General features: G+C 35.3%; 1 protein-coding gene across 3 annotated transcripts in view; it reads right to left on the bottom strand.

Annotated features, from left to right (window-relative positions):
• Window positions 1-18,963, bottom strand: part of LOC128982862 (septin-4) — a 102,522-nt gene that overhangs the window by 58,695 nt on the left and 24,864 nt on the right. For 2 of the 3 annotated variants that reach the window (XM_054401907.1, XM_054401909.1), the window contains exon 2: window positions 3,029-3,205. In XM_054401907.1, the coding sequence (XP_054257882.1) occupies window positions 3,029-3,205 (177 nt within the window). Of the gene's footprint in view, window positions 1-3,028; window positions 3,210-18,963 lie in introns of all 3 variants that reach the window. The other variant, XM_054401908.1, reaches the window with a different exon arrangement.

Below are 18,963 nucleotides of genomic sequence, written 5' to 3'. Positions count from 1 at the left end.
GATTTTTATCCACAACATCCTAATCCTAGGCCTATGTGCTGGCCCTAGCTTGGGCTATGGGCCAAAGAACGTAGGCCTACTTTTAATAACAGTGAAGTACACAAACACACCCACAACGATATATTTATTCATAATAGCACTCCGTTTCACATAATAAAGTTAAAACGACCGATTTTACGAATGTTTAACGCCGATTACAACATCACTTAACCTCAAAATGGTGTTTGTTGACCAACGACAGACGACAACTAGACCGGCTCAACAGGCGAATCTCCGATCAGCTGTTGGCTAGTTCTCGAACTCACCACCAGAGCGATTAAGCCTCGACCGAGGAAATCATGATTTGAGCCGGACAAGATTATTCGCTGTTTGACCACCGACTAGCTCGCACGAGTCACGAATACGACAACGACATTATTACGAAGGTTAGCTACCATACTAGTTAGGCCCCTTTTGACGTTTTACGTTATTTCTGTTTTATCTTACGCATAATTAACTTATTATACCTTTTCGTTTTCTTAATATTCCGTTTCGAATTATTAAATTTAATATCTTAACTTGAGTCTTGACCCGCCAGTTCCTGCCTGCCAGTGGACTAGCGGTGGCTATCGTTTATTTAATTTTAATTCATTAGTTTCGAAATTACGATTTCTACGTTCGCTCAACAAATAATTATCACGTCCAAATTATATCTCGTTTTCACCGTTTTAATACCCCGAGACTTGTCGTCTAAGTTCTAAACCCCGTCTTTGGCGGGTGAAAGAATCAAGTCTTGGGAGCAGGCTGATTTGAACAATCAGCTACGTAAATTAATATTAAATCTATTTTTAAACCTATCACGTTAAATTCTCCGTTCAATTATATTAATTAGGCCCGACGACTCTGTAGGAATTACTTTTACCTTATATTCGATTTTATATTATTTATCAACGATTTTAGCCAGATAGTTCACAGTTTATTACGAGTATTTAAATCACATTGGCTAAGATTGAATACTCGTCAGTCCTACAGAGTCAGTATAAAAGTTAGGCAAAATTCTCCAAAACACGTTAGCGAAGGTGAGGATGAAATAGCTCCTACTGAGCGTCTGCAGGATTTCCTGAGCGCTTCTAGAGCTCTGAGCCTTCGATTAAATTTAAATAAATTGATCAGTCAAAGCCGTGACAACTTCGTATCGACCCCTGGATTTTTCTCGGCTCCTTCTGAGCACTCCGGGGAAGAAATTTGAGTGTGGCCGGTTCTAGGGTAGGCCTAGCCTGACTTAGGTGAATATTAGTTTATTCCCCCCCTAGAATTTTGCGTCACAAGTGGAATTGTAATTGATCCAACTATAAGGTTTGAAACATCAACAAATCAACCCCTAGAAGTAGATGAAGAAAAGAGGAAAATTCATAGTAAATAATAAACAGAAAGTAAATTGAAAGTAAATTTAAGAAACAAATAATAATATAATCTAAATTCTATATCAGTAATTGGCACAATGATTGGTGCAAGAGGGACTATTACAAATTTGTTTGATGAATTTTAAGAAAAATATAATCTTCCATCAAAATTAAAAAACAAAATAGTCATAAAAGTGTTAAAAATTCAAAATCATTAATATGGACAACGTTGATAATCTAAGTTACATATTATTTATATCATAAATTTAATTTTTTTTGTTACTGTGTCTAATAAACAAAGTTTAATATTATAAACTCAGTTTTCAAAATAAATACTAATTTTTCATGACGTTGCAATTTTCATGTTTTGATTAATGTATTATATACGTATATATATCATTGTTAATCATTGTTGAACATACTGTATTTGCAAATTTTTTATATTTTCTGACTAACTATTTGAACATTTGTGCCGTAAGGCTAATTTATGTACATATTTTAAATATTTGTTTTAAAATTCATGGAAGTCATCCATATTTTGTTTTTCAAAACCGCTTTTATGTAAATCTAATCATTCATTTTCTGCGAACATGCCAGGCTATTTTGAAAGTGGTATTTTCAATGTGGGCGGGATGTTTCGGCCAGGCCCACTTTTATAAACGGGCAGACTGGGTATATGCCCAGGGGCGCCGGAGGTTTGGGGGCGCCCACCGCGTGCCCCCCAACCACCGCCACCGCCCGCACAAGGAAAAAAGGGGGCGCTGCTTTTGGGCTTGCCCAGGGCTCCACTGACTCTTAACACGGCCCTGGTTTCGGTGGCAAAGGGGTTTCTCATTTTTGTCTCTCCCGCCACTTTGATTTACAAGGGGTGGCGGTGTAAAAAGCAACCCTTTTGGTCAGTCGCAACACTCGTGCCGTCCGTGACAGTTGAGTTTTTAGTGCTACAGCACACTGGGCAATATATTGTCCAGGCGGTTCAATTTTCATTCCTTCAAACATCATTAAAGTACAGTCAATCAATTCAAGGTCATATCATTCAGTCATGTTTGTTCAGTTTTTAATATTTTAACAATTCACTAAACTCAGTGTCTTAAACAACACATGCTTTTCATTTATACAGTCCACTACAAACAATTACATCCATTTTAATTAGCTTAAAATAGTACGCCGTGCGTCACCATATTTAACTTAATATACAGTTTGTCTATTTCATTAGTAATCACCCTGTATTTTGTAAAAACAAAGTGGTGTCAAATTGAAAAAGGTTATTGATTTGTTTCCTAAAATAGTAGTTTACACAACGATCACGTAAAGATAGTGTTAACGATACAAAGTAGAAAATTTAAGGTACGATTCTTGGGGAGTGCCTTAAAAACTTCTACGAGTGTCGTTAACACTATTTACGCGAGTTGCGTACACTACTTTACCTAGGACCGTTTTTTAATTACTAATAATCACTACTCAAAACTTCTAAGAGAGGCTATATATAGACATTTTAGTCCAATCAGGCAAATAAAAATTCACTTAGTCTGCAGGTTTGCTGGGGTGGGGGTATTTTACTGTGTTACAGTTCCATTTATTGATGTTACTAGACTAGTTTCTTATAATTTAGTATAAATATTATTTTGAAATGTGACTACACTCACCACTAGCGGTAGGTGTTTTGCGATCCTTGTAGAGGTCGCTGAGGAAGAGGCTGTTTATAAGAGTAGATTTTCCGAGACCTGACTCGCCAACAACCATGAGCGTAAAGTCGAACCCTCTCTTGACAGACTTCCGGTGAACTTGCTCTGGCAACGTGGCAAACCCTATGTAGTCCCGGTCTCCCTGGACAAACAACACCCTTACACTGACTGGCCATGTAATATATGTGTGTGTGAGAGAGAGAGGGGTGGGGGCAGCGTAGCGTGGCAAACTCCATGGCAACTTTATGTTTTACTTCCATAGTAGATTATTTTTTAACCATCTCGAGAATAACCACCGATCTGATTAACCACCTCTACCGGGGCAACAGTAGAGGAAGTTTTATCCGCCCTGATTTTTAAACTAATTGGTTTAACCTTAACCAACATTTTCTAGAAATATAGACGTTTGATCCTAGTCAATGTGCAGTACTATACTAGAGATAAATCATATTTTTCTAAAGTGGAGTTTGGTACAGATGTTTCACAATCACAATCACACAACCACACAAGCACACAACCACACAACCACACAACCACACAACCACACAACCACACAATCACACAACCACTCAGTCACACAACCACACAATCACACAACCACACAATCACTTTTCATATATTCATTGTTACTTGAGTGAACTGTGTTTAGCGAAATTTTCTATAGGGAAGTAGCTGATACCGTAGGTCTCATGGTAAAGACCTATGCCCGGGACTTTAATTTTTCATTTTGATGTCCCCAGAAACCAAAAACATTTTCATTTTTCATTTTTGACCCTCAAATATAAAATTTCCCAATTTCTCTTTACACCATTTCAAATAACTTTAAAAAAAATAATTTAGTATATTGGAGTGTTTTTGTGCGGTTATTGATTACGGAGAAAATTGAATAAATTGTAAACTTAAAATTCCCATGTTATTCTTATGGAGAATAAGTAAACTGTTGTAGTTTGCTTGTTTATGGATATATATATATATTTTCCCGTATAAATTGGTCCAGTAGTATGGTCAGGCTAGCTGTCATAAGCTTAGCAAAAGTTTTTTTTTTATATGTAAGATTACCTTTCATTTAACACAACCTGCATGTAAATCGGTCCAATAATAGAACTACAGATAAAATTTTACCCCATATTAAAATGTCAATAGAGATTTTAATTTCCGTTTTTAAAACATTTAGTATTTAGTCAAGTAATATCTGAAATCGAAGTAAAATGAGCAAATATACAGACAATTACCTTTCTTTTGTAACAACCCGTGTGTAGTTCGTATGGTTTGGCTAGCTGTCAAAAGCTTTAAATTTTGACCCCAGACCCCGTGTTAAATCTTCATAAGAAAAGTTGATTTTTATATTGGTTCCTAGAGGTCCCCTGTGGTCAAAAAATTTACCAAAAATATGTAATGTACAGACTTCTCTATTTTCACCTCACACTGTAAATGAACCATGTTATTGGAATTTGTTTGTTTTTTTCTGTTTATATTTTGTTGTTATTTTGTCACCAACCAGCCTGGCAACCCATAAGGCCCATGTGCTGTAAATTTGTTTTAAATTCAAAATTTATTTTTTAGCCTATTTTAATTTATAAAGGGCCACATCTACAGGAAAATATCTTTCATTTGGTAACAACCACGTGTAATTCGGTCCAATAGTATCTATAATAGGTTAAGTACCTTGGTCCGTCTTCAGTCTTATTTTAGCCAATGGATGACTAGTTTCGGGTACAAAGACCCATTGTCAAATCCTTTTTCAAAACATCATGTAGAAGCTGGTCAAAAATCCGACGGAAGTCTTCATCATTATATAAATACAGGTTAACACAAAGTTTATTATTTAAAAAACACAAGTTACGGAACATAAAAGACGATTGATAGGCCGGCCACATTTAACACGGGACAAACCGACGCAGGTTACACGGCAGACACAAAGAAGAAGAACCAAGGTACGTAACCTATTATATATTCGAATATCAGTCTTGGTGGCAAAGATGTTCCAATAGTATCGCTAGCTGTCATAAGTTTTGCAAAAGTTTTATTTTATTATATATACCGAGTGTCACAAAAGTCCCACCCCTGGGTATTTTTTTATTATTAATAGAGATAAAATTATAATGTTCGGGAGATGTTTATCTGATCAAAAAAGGAAGTTTTTGGTTTATGTAAATTTTCCCCCCTCCACCAAAAATGGGTGGTTTGGAGGTAAGTCGAAATGTTCAACCTATCGAGTTATAAATAATTGTAAAGGTTATAATAAAAGAAAAAGAATGGCGCAAAAAAGTTATGGCAGTTCAAAGTTTTAATTTTTACCCCCTTTTTGATAAAAACATGTTTTTTTAACAGCTATAGCTCAAAAACGGTAAAAGCTAGCAAAGATTTGAAAGAATACTCATAGTTAGGAATTAAATTTCCTACAAAACACTTATTGGCGTTTTCCGAAAATTACACCCCTTCACCTTCAAAAAACGCCCTACTTCTAAAATTTGTAAAATTTCTCGGAATTTTGACAACAAGCTAAAGCAGTTAAAAAAAGTATTTTTCTCAAAAAGGGGGAAAAATTAAACTTTTTAACTGCCATAGCTCTTTTTCTTTTATTACCATTACAATTATTCATAACTCGATAGGGGTTTATATTTGAACATTTCTACTTACCCCAAAACTATCATATAACATTCCCTGAATATTAAAACTGTATCTATATTAATAATACCCCCGCCGCAGCAAACCTGCCGACTAAGCGAATTTCCATTTGTCTGAATTGATTTTCAGTGAAATATATTTTAATAACATTAGGTTTAACAAGTACCTAGGTTTGCTGCTACAAGGAAACTAATTAAGTGTGTTTTTGAGTAAAATATTGATAGCTTAGTACAAAATAAATAAATTTGCCAAGTTCGATCAAAATATATTCATAAACAAGCAAACTACAACATTTGACAATATTCTCCATAAGAATAACATTGGAATTTTAAATTTAAATTTTCTCCGTTACTAACAATCGAACAAAAATACTTTTACATACTAAATTATTTGTTTTTTTAAGCTCTTTAAAAAGGTCTAAAGAGAAATTGGGAAATTTTGTGTTTTGAGGGTCAAAAGTGAGAAAAACCAATTTTTACCCCATAAAACCCCCCGTAAAGCCCCGTTCCCATGATCCGATTGTGCTGGTTTGCGAACTCATTCAAGTTTATCCCGCTTTACACCTTTAAACCAAATTTCATCAAAATCAGACAAAAATTACTCAAGTTATCGCGTTATCGGACGTATATATATATATATATAAAAATTTGAACGAATAGTGTTTTTGGCCTCTGGGGACATCAAAATGAAAAAGTAAATCGGTCCCGGGTCTAGGTCTTACCGTGCCACCTACGGTAATAGCTACTTCCCTATAGGGAAATTCGCTAAAAACACATCATTTCCAAATTTCTCTCCAAAACATTTTAAAGAGCTTAAAAAAATAAATAGTTTAGTACATCAAAGTGTTTTTGTATAGTTTATCGGTTACGGAGAAAATTCAAAATAATTTTAATTTAAAACGAGCGGTTTGGCCCGTCCTACGTACGGGAATCGAGTAGTCTATTAAAACTGAATATGATTCAGAACAGCTAGTTTACAACTTGGTGGCCGATTCACACACACTGCTATCATTACAGCAGCTACATACCACCTTCCACTGCATAGGCCTACTATCACTTACCTACCTTATTTTACCACCTTGGCCACTGAAACCTCTAAAATGATCCTGGCCTCCCGTTCTCTTCTATCCCTTGCCATTTCTAAGGAAGATACCAGTCTGAAGATGTCTTTCATTACGTGATCTTCTACCTTGTAGTACTCCTTGGAATACACTTTTAAAATTTGAAGTATCTTCTCTCCGCCATGCAAAGCCTGCCCAGCCCACCCGAGATCTGAGACTTTTGGAATGTACCTCTTTATCGAGTTTCTGAATCATCAGTACAGTACTACTATCAGTACTACCGTACTGGGATAGTTATGATATGGTATGAATCGATTTTGGTTTCTACTGACACACTGCAGCTTACTGGTCAGTTTTCTGGAGACCTACTACACCGGTTTGTTAGAGAGGATAAATTTATATTCTTGTCATATAGTACATACATGCCCCAATCTTTAGGCTATCAAGTGTCAATGTAACTTAGGCCTATATGACTTCTTCTTCTTCTAAGAATGAATGTATTATTCTTCCTATGTCCGGAGTCGGTTGTGAGGTTATGTAATGTCCTCGTTACTTCATGTGTGTGCTGTTGTGTAGTAACTATAATAGACAATAAAATGTTCCATATCCACACCATTGCGCGTCATTTAATAACCCTAACAGTGGTTATGGGCCCAGAGGCCGTTTGTGGATATGGATATTAATAACTGGAACATTGTGATATCAGTTTGTTCACGGGTTCGCGAGTAACGATTGATCCTAACCTACACATAGGTTGTGCCGTGTGCGACTACGTGAGACTTTTGTTCTTTGTTCTGAAGACAGTACCGACAAAAAATGAGTGCTTCTTCAGGTCTACCTATTGTTGAAAAACTGCAGGGGAGGGAAAACTTCTCAACTTGGAAATTTGCAATGAAGGCCTATCTCGTACATGATGACCTTTGGGATGTCATAGAGGAAACCCCACCGGACCCCATCAGTGATAACTGGAAGAAAAAAGACAAGAAAGCCCATTCAAGAATAGTTTTATTTGTGGATAAGATTAATTATTCTCACATCAGAGACACTAGAACGGCTGCAGAAGCTTGGAACGCCCTGGAAAAGGCCTTTGAGGATTCTGGCTTAACAAGGAAAGTTGGCCTACTAAAAACCTTAGTCACAACCATGCTTGAAAAATGTAAGTCTATTGATGATTATTGTGATAGAATCATAACAACAGCTTTTAAGTTAAATGAAATGAAATTTAATGTTAGTGAGGAGTGGATTGGTACCTTGCTACTCGCAGGTTTGCCTGATCACTACAAACCGATGATCATGGCATTAGAAAATTCGGGAACACCTATCACTGGTGATTCCATCAAAGTAAAGCTCCTTCAGGATGTGAAATCCGAGGACTGGACCGGTGAATCTGCTCTTTATGCCAATAAACAGTTTAGGTCTAATAAGTCGACACCGCTAAAATGTTTTAGGTGCAATAAGCCTAACCATCTAGCTAAGAATTGCCCTCAATCAAATGGTAGTAACAATAAATCTAATAGGCCTAACCAAAACAGTAGGTTTAGACCTAATGAATCTAGATTCTCAGATAGGCCCAATAAAAGTAGGCCTAATGAGTACAAACATGAAAATAGCCATGATACAAGTAAGAAAAATGCTTTTCTGGCTGTAGACAGTCATCGGCGTACCCATAATGAAGGTTTATGGTACTTGGATTCATGTGCGTCCACGCACATTACAAACGATGTAAATAAGCTTAGCAATCTAAAACCAAATAGCTGTACAATAGTTTCAGCAGATGGTTCAGATCTAGTTGCAGTTAGTTCTGGCACTGTAGATCTTGAGCTATATAATGGTAGTGAAGTTGTAGACGTAGAAGCCAATGATGTTTTTCACATACCAAGTTCGGCAGTTAACCTACTATCAGTGAGTAAGATAGTTAAGAAGGGACACACTGTAACCTTTGACAAAAGTGGGGGTTATGTTCATAATAATGAGACAGGTAATTTAGTTGCAACAGCTCATCTAAAAAATGGAATTTATTGTATGAATACAACAGAAATAAAAAACTGTTTTTATTCTGAGAATAAAGGTATTTTATGGCATCGTAGATTAGGCCATCTGAACCGGAAAGGTATGTTAAAGCTGTCTAAAATATCCACAGGCTTAGACGACAATATTGTAGTGGAAGATCCATGCGAGCTTTGCATAATGGGAAAACAGACACGTTTACCTTTCAAACGGGCAAAATGTACTCTGAAAATATTCTAGACCTTGTACATACAGATCTCTGTGGACCTATGGAAACTGCATCTGTCGGCGGACGAAGATACTTCTTGACATTCATTGATGACTTCTCAAGACTCATGTATGTGTATTTTCTCAAAGAAAAATCTGAGGTGACAAAAATCTTCAAAAGTTTCAAAGCCATGGTCGAGAAACAAACGGGAGCGAAAATAAAGAAAATCAGATCGGATAATGGTGGCGAATACGTCAATGAAGAAATGAAGAACTATCTTTCTTCTGAAGGAATTGTTCACCAACTTACGACTCCCTACTCCCCTCAACAAAATGGAGTCGCGGAGCGAGCCAATAGAACATTAGTTGAAAAAGCTCGAACAATGTTGTTTGATGCAAACTTGCCTAAAATATATTGGGCTGAGGCTATTTCTTCAGCTGTGTATTTAACAAACCGCTCGCCTTCAGCAATCCTTGGAGATAAAACACCTTATGAGATATGGCATGGGAGAAAGCCCAGTCTAGCTCACCTGAGAGTATTTGGATGCAAAGCCATGGTACAGATACCAAAAACGCAAAGAAAGAAATGGGACCCAAAGTCACAAAAATTTATTTTTGTAGGCTACTGTGCATCAACAAAGGGATATCGACTTCTCGACCCTAAGACGAACAAGATTACAATCTCTAGGGATGTAATATTTTTGGAAAACCAAAAAGAAGAGGATCCTGAGACCAGTCAAAATTTAAATAAGCAAGTTCAGGAGAACAACGTAAACCTTTCAGCACAAATCGAGTCAAGTGAAGATGGATCTGAAGAGAACGAACATCATGCAGAAGATAATCTCCCAAATGAAGATGAAGCTACTGATGATGAAGATTTTCTTGGTTTTGAAAATGAAGACGTACCAAGTGAAGCACCACGACGATCTGCTAGACAGAAGAAACCGAAAACTTGGCCTGATCATGTAATATACTACAGTGAAAAAAATGATGATACAGAAATCACCATAGAAGAAGCCCTAAGTGGTGAAAGATCAAAACAGTGGCAACAAAGTATTGACAAAGAAATACACTCCTTGATAAAAAACAAAACCTTTGAAGAAACTAGCCTACCTATAGGTGTAAAACCATTGAAAACTAAATGGGTACTAAAAATTAAGCCCGCATGTGAAAACCAAGAAGAAACTCTCAAGGCGAGACTGGTAATCAAAGGATGTAGCCAGATAAAAGGGATAAATTACGAAGAAACGTTCTCACCTGTGGTGAAATATTCATCCATACGATACCTCATATCCTTGGCAGCCAAAGAAGATTTGGAGATAGATCACATGGATGTGACAACAGCGTACTTGTACGGAGATCTTCATGAAGACGTCTATGTCATACCACCCAAAGAGATCGCTACTTCAAAGGATGGAAACGTTTGGAAATTGAAGAAAGCCGTCTACGGATTGAAGCAAGCTGGAAGAAATTGGAACAGAAAAATAGACGAAGTGCTATCTGGATTGAACTTTACGAGATCTCAAGCTGATCCGTGTGTTTACTATTCAAGACAAGGAAATAACCTACAAGTTATTGCTCTATATGTCGATGACATGCTGTTCTTCTCGAACAACAAGAAATCCATGGAAAAGACGAAGAGTACTCTCAAGACACACTTTGATATGAAAGACCTTGGACCTGTCAACCATTGTCTCGGCATGACCATCACTCGAAACAGAGAAGCTGGAAAAATTTGGATCTCTCAAGAAGACTACACCAAGAAAGTGCTACAGAGATTCGGTATGAGCGAAGCGAAGCCAGTAACTACTCCACTTGATCCAGGCTTGGACTTCACGACAGTAAGTGACGAAGAGACGGACATGGTGAGTGTTCCATACCAAGAAGCTATCGGTAGTTTACTGTATTTGTCACAAATAACAAGACCAGACATTTCTTTTGCTACCAACTTATTAAGTAGATTCAATAACTCTTACAGTAAGGTACACTGGTTAGCAGTTAAAAGAATTTTTAGGTACTTAAAAGGGTCTGTTAATTTTAAATTGGAATTTTCAAGGGAAGAGAATAAAAATGTAATAGCCTATTGTGATGCAGATTGGGGAAACAAAATAAATGAAAGATATTCTGTTACAGGTTGTTTGTTAAAATGTTCTGGTAGTTTAATATCTTGGTTCAGCAAAAAACAGAGAACAGTAGCATTGTCCACTTGTGAGGCAGAGTATATGGCATTGTCATTTACAGTTCAAGAATTGTTATGGTTAAGACAGTTAATCTCAGAGATTGATCCAAAAAATGCTCTGAACCCATTTGATGTATATTGTGACAACAAAGGTGCTATTCAGTTGACAAAAAATTTTGTAACTAATGCTAGATCAAAGCACATAGATATTAGGTATCACTTCTTGAGACAACATGTTGAATCAGGGGTTGTTTGTATTAAGTATCTACCTTCTGAAGAAATGTTAGCAGATGTTCTGACCAAGCCCCTAACAAAAGTTAAACATGAGAGTTGTGTACAACATTTTGGAATTGTTAGGCATAGTTAGTTTAGGGCATAACATATTGTTTTCTAAAATGCATAGACCTAACAAAAAGAAATATGTTTAGGGGCCTAGTAATTTTTTCTGTGTGTTTTACATATTGTGTTATGTTTATTTTGCTGAATATAAATTTAAGGGGTGGTGTTAGAGAGGATAAATTTATATTCTTGTCATATAGTACATACATGCCCCAATCTTTAGGCTATCAAGTGTCAATGTAACTTAGGCCTATATGACTTCTTCTTCTTCTAAGAATGAATGTATTATTCTTCCTATGTCCGGAGTCGGTTGTGAGGTTATGTAATGTCCTCGTTACTTCATGTGTGTGCTGTTGTGTAGTAACTATAATAGACAATAAAATGTTCCATATCCACACCATTGCGCGTCATTTAATAACCCTAACACGGTTGACATTTTCATGTGTACTGTATGCAGTCATACTTATATTCAAAAATCTAGAAAAAGATGTATCATCAACACGTAAACCACTTATATCTTAAAGGATTGAGCACTTACACTTAGACGGATTGCATTTATAACAAAACTTGATTATACGTTTAAAATGTTAAGTTCAAAATTACACAATCTCCTGATAACATAGATCTTTTACGGTAGGTAATAAACTGCATTTAAAAGTGAAATAGTGTGTAGGCAAACTCTGGATCAATAGTTTTGTATACAAACATCTTGTGACATAAACATTTCAATGACAGTTCGAAACCAGCTGTTAGTTAAACCACCAGTAAAACGACTTTAACTCGTCCGTCGGCTGCTAGACTTTTTGAAAATTAAAACTTAATTTCTAAAAAACTGGGACCCTAAACTAAAATTATGGCTTCGACATTCCCTAGTTCTCAAAATTATCTTTCTTTCAACACAAAAATCATGAAAATCCGTCAAGTGGTTGATTCAGAATCGTGAAATAAAAAAACCCAGTTTAGTTTTAATATTATAGATTCCCATGTTCATTCTTATGAAGATAGCGTATCGTAAAATGTTGTAGTTTGCTTTTTTTATTTTGATAAAACTTGGCAAAATTTATTTATTTTATACTAAGCTATTAATATTTTACAAAAAACCACTTTATTAGTTTTCTTGTAGCAGTAGTAGATTGTTAAACCTAATGTTATTTAAATAGATTTATCAATCATTTTAGCCTCTGGATTGATTATAAACCATTGGTTTAAAACCATGGTTCTCAAAAAGTGGGATAACCTCACACACAACGTGTTCCCTGACTAAAGTGAGGTTATCCCACTTTTTGAAAACCATGGTTTTTTACCCCTAATCTTTGTATATTATTCATGTCAACTGTAATTTGTATCGTGTTAAATGTCAACATACTTCCTACGAAACCCATCGGGTGGATCGTATTATAAGTCCTCCTAAGTCCTGGGACAGTTGAATCATAGGTAAATATTTTAAGAAAAATGAAGATAGAGCTACCAAACTTGGAAAAATGTTGCTGGTTTTAGTGATGGGATATGGCATTAAGAATAAAATGTTCCTTATTTTATTAGTATGTTTGATTTTTTTTTATATACTACAGAACCCTTCATCAAAAGCGGACCATATGTCTGTAGCTATTTACACATCTACACACAGACTTCACTACGAAAACTACTTTTTTACATTCTGGGGCCCCCAAAATGGATTTCCACCCAAAACTCTAAAATTGTTGACAAAAACAATACTTCAATTTTACCCAGCCCATCCGAGAAAACACCAGGCCAATCAAATTCCTTCACCAATGTTTGGGCTTCCTCTTTAAGTTATATTCACATCCTCATTTGTTAGGCCTACATTGTTTGATTTTACAGTAATTTCATGTGGAATTTTCATTCCAAATTAGATCATCCACGGAAGTCCAAATGGAATATCATCTTTTTTCCATTACTGCCATTCCCATTTTCCATTCATTGTCTCCCATTCAAACACACTGACACATAGCATTTGCCCAAACATGCTAAAGATTTACAGGCTCATTTTTTACCCTGCCAGCGCCCTAGTCACAACTAATATTAGTGCCCCTTTGCAATATATATAATAACAGGTTGTCCACCGACCGGGAAATCCAGGAATTATGCGGGAGTTTTTTGAACCGGGAGTTGTGCTTGAATTTTATTGTATTTCTACGTGGAGTTTTCAATTTACTGCATTCGCACATGGCAACAGTGACAATTCCGTGACTGCGTGAGACGATAATACCTATGTCTGCACACGGCCGCGTGAAGGATGATCAGAAAATTGCCACGATCACGGAAGACATTGATGATAATGACCACACGACCAGGCCTTGGCCATACTGAGCATGTTTGCTTGCCTAATTTCTTTAACTGGGTGAAATATTCTGTGAAGGACTCACTTTCATTCCTAACAGCTCTTCAAACTCAAAATGGACAGCAAAAATAGTTTGGTTTGGACCATAAAGTGTAAAAAATGCAGTCTAATTTCTTCATATGAACAAGAATCAAGGTTCTTCAGGAGTGGTTCACTTCCCATGTAAGACAGTAGTAAGTCTTTTTCCCCTTCCTTACACACTCATCTGAACCCCCAACCCTTTCACCGAACGAGTTGAAAATTGTCAACATACTCTTCTGCTATTTCTTCACATTTAGGTTTCTCAGAGACGAACTTCTCCATTTTCCTTCCCAAGTCACTGTGACACTCTTCATCATCTTCCCTAACGCTCTTCTGCTTCCTTCTAGACATCCTCGTCGTCAGTGTAGTATATTCAGTTGAAAGGGAGGACAAGGAACAGCATTTAGAAGAAAGAACTAATGGTGCGTGAGTTTGGTAAGCTTTTTTTTTTCAAGAAAAAGAGCTTTGACAAAATGTGTGGTTTTTCTAACAAATTATTGTTTGCATTAGACAATAGGTGTTTTATTTCAAACACCATTGCTATTTTTTCTACTCCCAGTTTTTGTACTCCCAGAGGTAACTTCCGTGCGTGAGCGCCCTTTGGTGTTTGAAAATCAATGCGCCCGACGGAAGGTTAAAGAAAGAACATTTTAATCTTATTGCCAAAATACTTAATAAACATGTGATCTAATCACACTAAATCCATGGTATCTCCAAGATTTTTTTCATTTTTTGAAATTTTTATTTTAAACTAGCTGTTGTACCCGTTCTTTGCAACGGAGAGGACACTGAAGCGAAAAATTTGATCTTTAATTCTTTTGTATAAAATAGTCAGACATTCTCCTTTGGTTTCAGGAACATAACTCAACTGAAACTCTTAGTTTGAAAAAATATCTTTCTTGATAAGGCTAGGCTACCTAGCCTAATGATGGCGCTGATTCATGTATGGAAATTATGTACCCATACGATTCAATTTTCAAAAGATAAGCTTACTTAAACATTTATTTAGCTTAAAAACGTACAAATAAAGTAAATAAGGAAAAATAATCGCACAACATAAGGCACTGTAGTAAAAAAAAAAAAAACAGTGGTTTCATATATAATTGATATGTTTTACCGTAGCTACTAAGCTTTTTACAAAGTTCAATCTTTACCTGCGGATCAGTGTGTATAACAATAATAAGCAAAAATAAACTAATGGAAAACTTGAATTACCTTTTGTTAGAAAGCCAATCACTATTATTGTTAATCAGGGCACAAATTTCATAAGTTAAAATATAAATCAACAACATAATACATAACAGTTGTTATTATTTTAACTCGTTCCATAGTTCAAAACTTGTATGTATTTGCATTAATTTACATCATCATTTAAAACATTGAGTAAAGAAACATAGTTACGTTACAGATATTTAATTGATTTTAGAAACAAAAGTGAAGTGAGTGCAGCTTAGTTTTGTGATATTCTCCATAGTCAAATTAAATCAGTGTTCTAAAAACACAACTATTAAGGAGATTTTTGTAAATGTAAAAAAGGGAATGTGAAGTAGACGATAGAAGAAAATAAAAGTAGTAGATGGTAGCATAGATAAAACATACTCCCCTAGTAGATTTCTCATCCTTATGGAACAGCTGAAGACTATTTTATTGTTAGTTCCTGTACGGTTTATGTAGAGGTCGTGTTTTGTTTACAATTTGTTTCCCGTTATTACAGTCATTTAAACCCTCGTTTAACCAAATAATACGAGCTAATCATTGACAATAACTTGTCCCCTATTTATTTAACCAAACAGTAAAGCACAAATCAAGAAATTAACCCTAAAATAATATAAACAAAATTTCTTCAACACTAGCGCCCAGTGTGGCGTACATGAACTAGACATGAAAAACGAGCTTCAAAATTTACAATGGGATGAGAAGTCTACTTGTGTTGGTTAGTCTATGATGGTAGTAGTAGTTCTGGACAGAATAAAAGTGGGGTACTGTATAGTTGAAATTTAGTTTGTAAATTTAAATAAAACACAAATAAAAGTGTAAACATTGAGTCAGTAAAATTTTTAAAACTGTACAAGTACATTTTATAGCTCTTAGTTTTAATTTAAAACCTATTAATCCTAATTCAAACATCTTTTTATCAGTTCAAATTTGTAAACAAAAAGCTACCGTATCAAAATTATTCCAAATTATTTAGACTATACATTGTAATGATTCTTCTGTTTCCATGAAAATAAGTATATTCTCATAAATATTTTAATTAAACTTGGAATCTTGGGAGCAGAACCTGTACCTATCAACCTCTGCTGTTTGAACTCTCAAATTATAGTATTTGCAGCTGACTTCAATTAATATTTTTGACTATTTACATTCTTCCAAAATGTAAACATTGAAACTTTGGAAGCCCATGGGGCGTAGCCCAAGGGGAAAATGATAACAGGGATAAGCCTATATGTTAACCAGGTACCGTATATAAGCTACCTTCATACAAAATTTTATTTTAATCGGTTCAGTGGTTCTTGCGTTATTAAGTAACAGACAGACACACAAACACACACCATCTCATTTTTATATATTTGAATATTTTTTCATAAAACCCCATAACAATAAATGATAAAAAAAGCTTAAAAAATTTTGATTAAAATTTAGTATGTTATAGTTCTTTTACCTCTGAACCAAATGGTATAACCCTCATTGCTGTAAAAACTAAGTTATAAAAGTTTCTGCAACTTTTTTGTGATTTTTCCCGTAAGATAAGAATGATATCTGAGGAACATTGCTACCCGAGCTACATTGCTACAGTGTATGCCTGATGTTTGATGGCAGAGCAGTGGGTGTGGGCAGTGTTTACAGCTTGACCATCTGCTGGAGGTGATAACAGTCTGTGTGACCTTGAGGCTATCAGTAATACTTATTATCAATAACCTTGACGTGCCTCTCATCTCCTACAAGTCAACGACTTATTGGTTTTAGTGGTTAGGCTATGTAAGTCAATGGTGGGTGCTATGTAGATCAATATAACTGTAATGGTTTTTGGCACTTTACTATATAGGCCTACATCAAGTTTGAAACCCCTCTTAAGATTTAACAATCATCTATTTTCTGATTACAGCATTTTACACAAGGTTGTCAATCATTTTGCCACTTGTATTTGTACTTTTCATGAAATTTAATTCTATTTTAGTTTTTAAAATTGTAGTTTTTAAGCTTCTTTCCTGTATCAGAATGATACATTAAAAATCATTGTAACATGATAATTGTATTAACCACAGCAACATACTGTAATAACAACATGGCGCAAATGTAACTTAGCTCAACAATGGTAATTTTACTTTGCTCCAATATGAACACAATAAACCATAAATACTCTTTGTTTAAACCTGTTATGTTAATAATAATTGCTTATACCCTTATTCCGCACTAACTTCAAAATATAATATAAGGTCCTATGCTATGTAATACGTTTAGTACACATTCCACACAGGGCTATATAAATAAATCTCCCTTGTTTGTAAAAAAAGTTGTTTTAAAAAAACAACCGTTAAAGCCGTTAAACCGTTAAACGGTTAAAGCCGTTGTTTAAAAAAACAAGTTGTTTTAAAAGTTGGTTTACCGAATTTCCCTAAAGGGAAGTAGCTATTACCGTAGGGGGCACGGTAAGATCTAGGTCAGGGGCCGATATACTTTTTAATTTTATGTCTCTAGAGGCCAAAAACACTATTCGTTCAAATTTTTATTATATATATCACTATGATGAAAATGCCAAATGACTTTTATATTGTTCTTGAGGATTTCTTGATAGAATTATGAAATTGCAACATGAAACATTTGTATTAAACAAAAATGCACACTCTGTCATGTTTCATTTTCATAATTATATCAAGAAATCCTAAAGAATAATATATATATCACTATATATATACGTCCATGAACGATAACTTGAGTTATTTCACTAAAAACACACTTTATTACCCTCTCTGTAGCAGCAAACCTAGGTAGTTATTAAACCTAATGATATTTAAATAGATTAAGGCTATAATTAAAAATCCAATACTGGTAAACGGAAATTCGCTTAGTGTACTGTCTTAAAACAGATATATTAATTTAAATAGTTTTCAGCTGACTTAATTGTTTGTTTGTTTTTGTTTTTGTGTTGTTCATGATTTTGAAATGGAAGTAAAAACTATGTAACATAATGTTAGTTTCATTTTATATTTAAAACTGTTCAATGGCGACGAGGATGAGGAGGAGGAAGGGTGAGAGACACCAGGAGCTAGTAGAAGAAGGTATATTAACACCCAGTCAACCTATTTTCTGTTCTAATTTTGATAAATTTGATGAAGACAATGAGACATGGAGTTCATACATGGTAAGGCTAGACAACTTTTTTGACCTAAACGGAATCACGTCAGAATTAAAGAAAAAGCAATATTTGATCAATTTGTTGACACCTAAAGTATTTCACGACCTGAGAATTAATCTGAACCCATGTGACATTGAGGATAAAAGTTATGGCGAAATATGTGAAGCTTTACAATTATTACTGGAACCTAAGGGAAGTATTATTGCAGAACAACATAAGTTCACTAAACGAATCCAGAATCCGAGTGAATCTGTAGGCAGCTTCGCCAAAGATCTGAAAACCTTAGCCAGTAAATGTGATTTTAAATGTCCAAAATGTAATGCATCAACATCTGACGTTCATCTGCGGCAACAGTTTATTTCGGGCATTCATGATGGAAAATTGCTGTCTAGATTAATTGAAATTCACGAAGATAAAACGTTTAACCAATGTCTTGAAATAGCAAGTAACTTTGAGCAAATCAAAAGTGAAACAACGAAAATCCAAGAATCAAATTTGCAATCAAAAGTTGGAGAACAATTTCAGATTCGAGGGAAGAAAAGCGCTGGATATTTGCAAGGAAAGGGTAGTAAAATATCATGTTTCAGGTGTGGGGGACACCATCACATAAGTGCGTGCGAAATTCCAGCAGACATTAAATGTTGGAATTGTGAGAGGAAAGGACATCTCAGCAAAGTTTGTCGGAGAAAGAAACAAAACATGCGACAAGCTGATGACGCTTCGACAGGAAATGAGT

The sequence above is a fragment of the Macrosteles quadrilineatus genome, unplaced genomic scaffold (assembly GCF_028750875.1).
Source record: "Macrosteles quadrilineatus isolate MER2022 unplaced genomic scaffold, UCM_ALF_1.0 Scaffold_1__1_contigs__length_201487025, whole genome shotgun sequence".
In the NCBI taxonomy this organism is placed as follows: Eukaryota; Metazoa; Arthropoda; class Insecta; order Hemiptera; family Cicadellidae; genus Macrosteles; species Macrosteles quadrilineatus.
The sequence above is the reverse complement of the archived record's forward strand: the minus strand, read 5'-3'. Positions and strand labels throughout refer to the sequence as shown.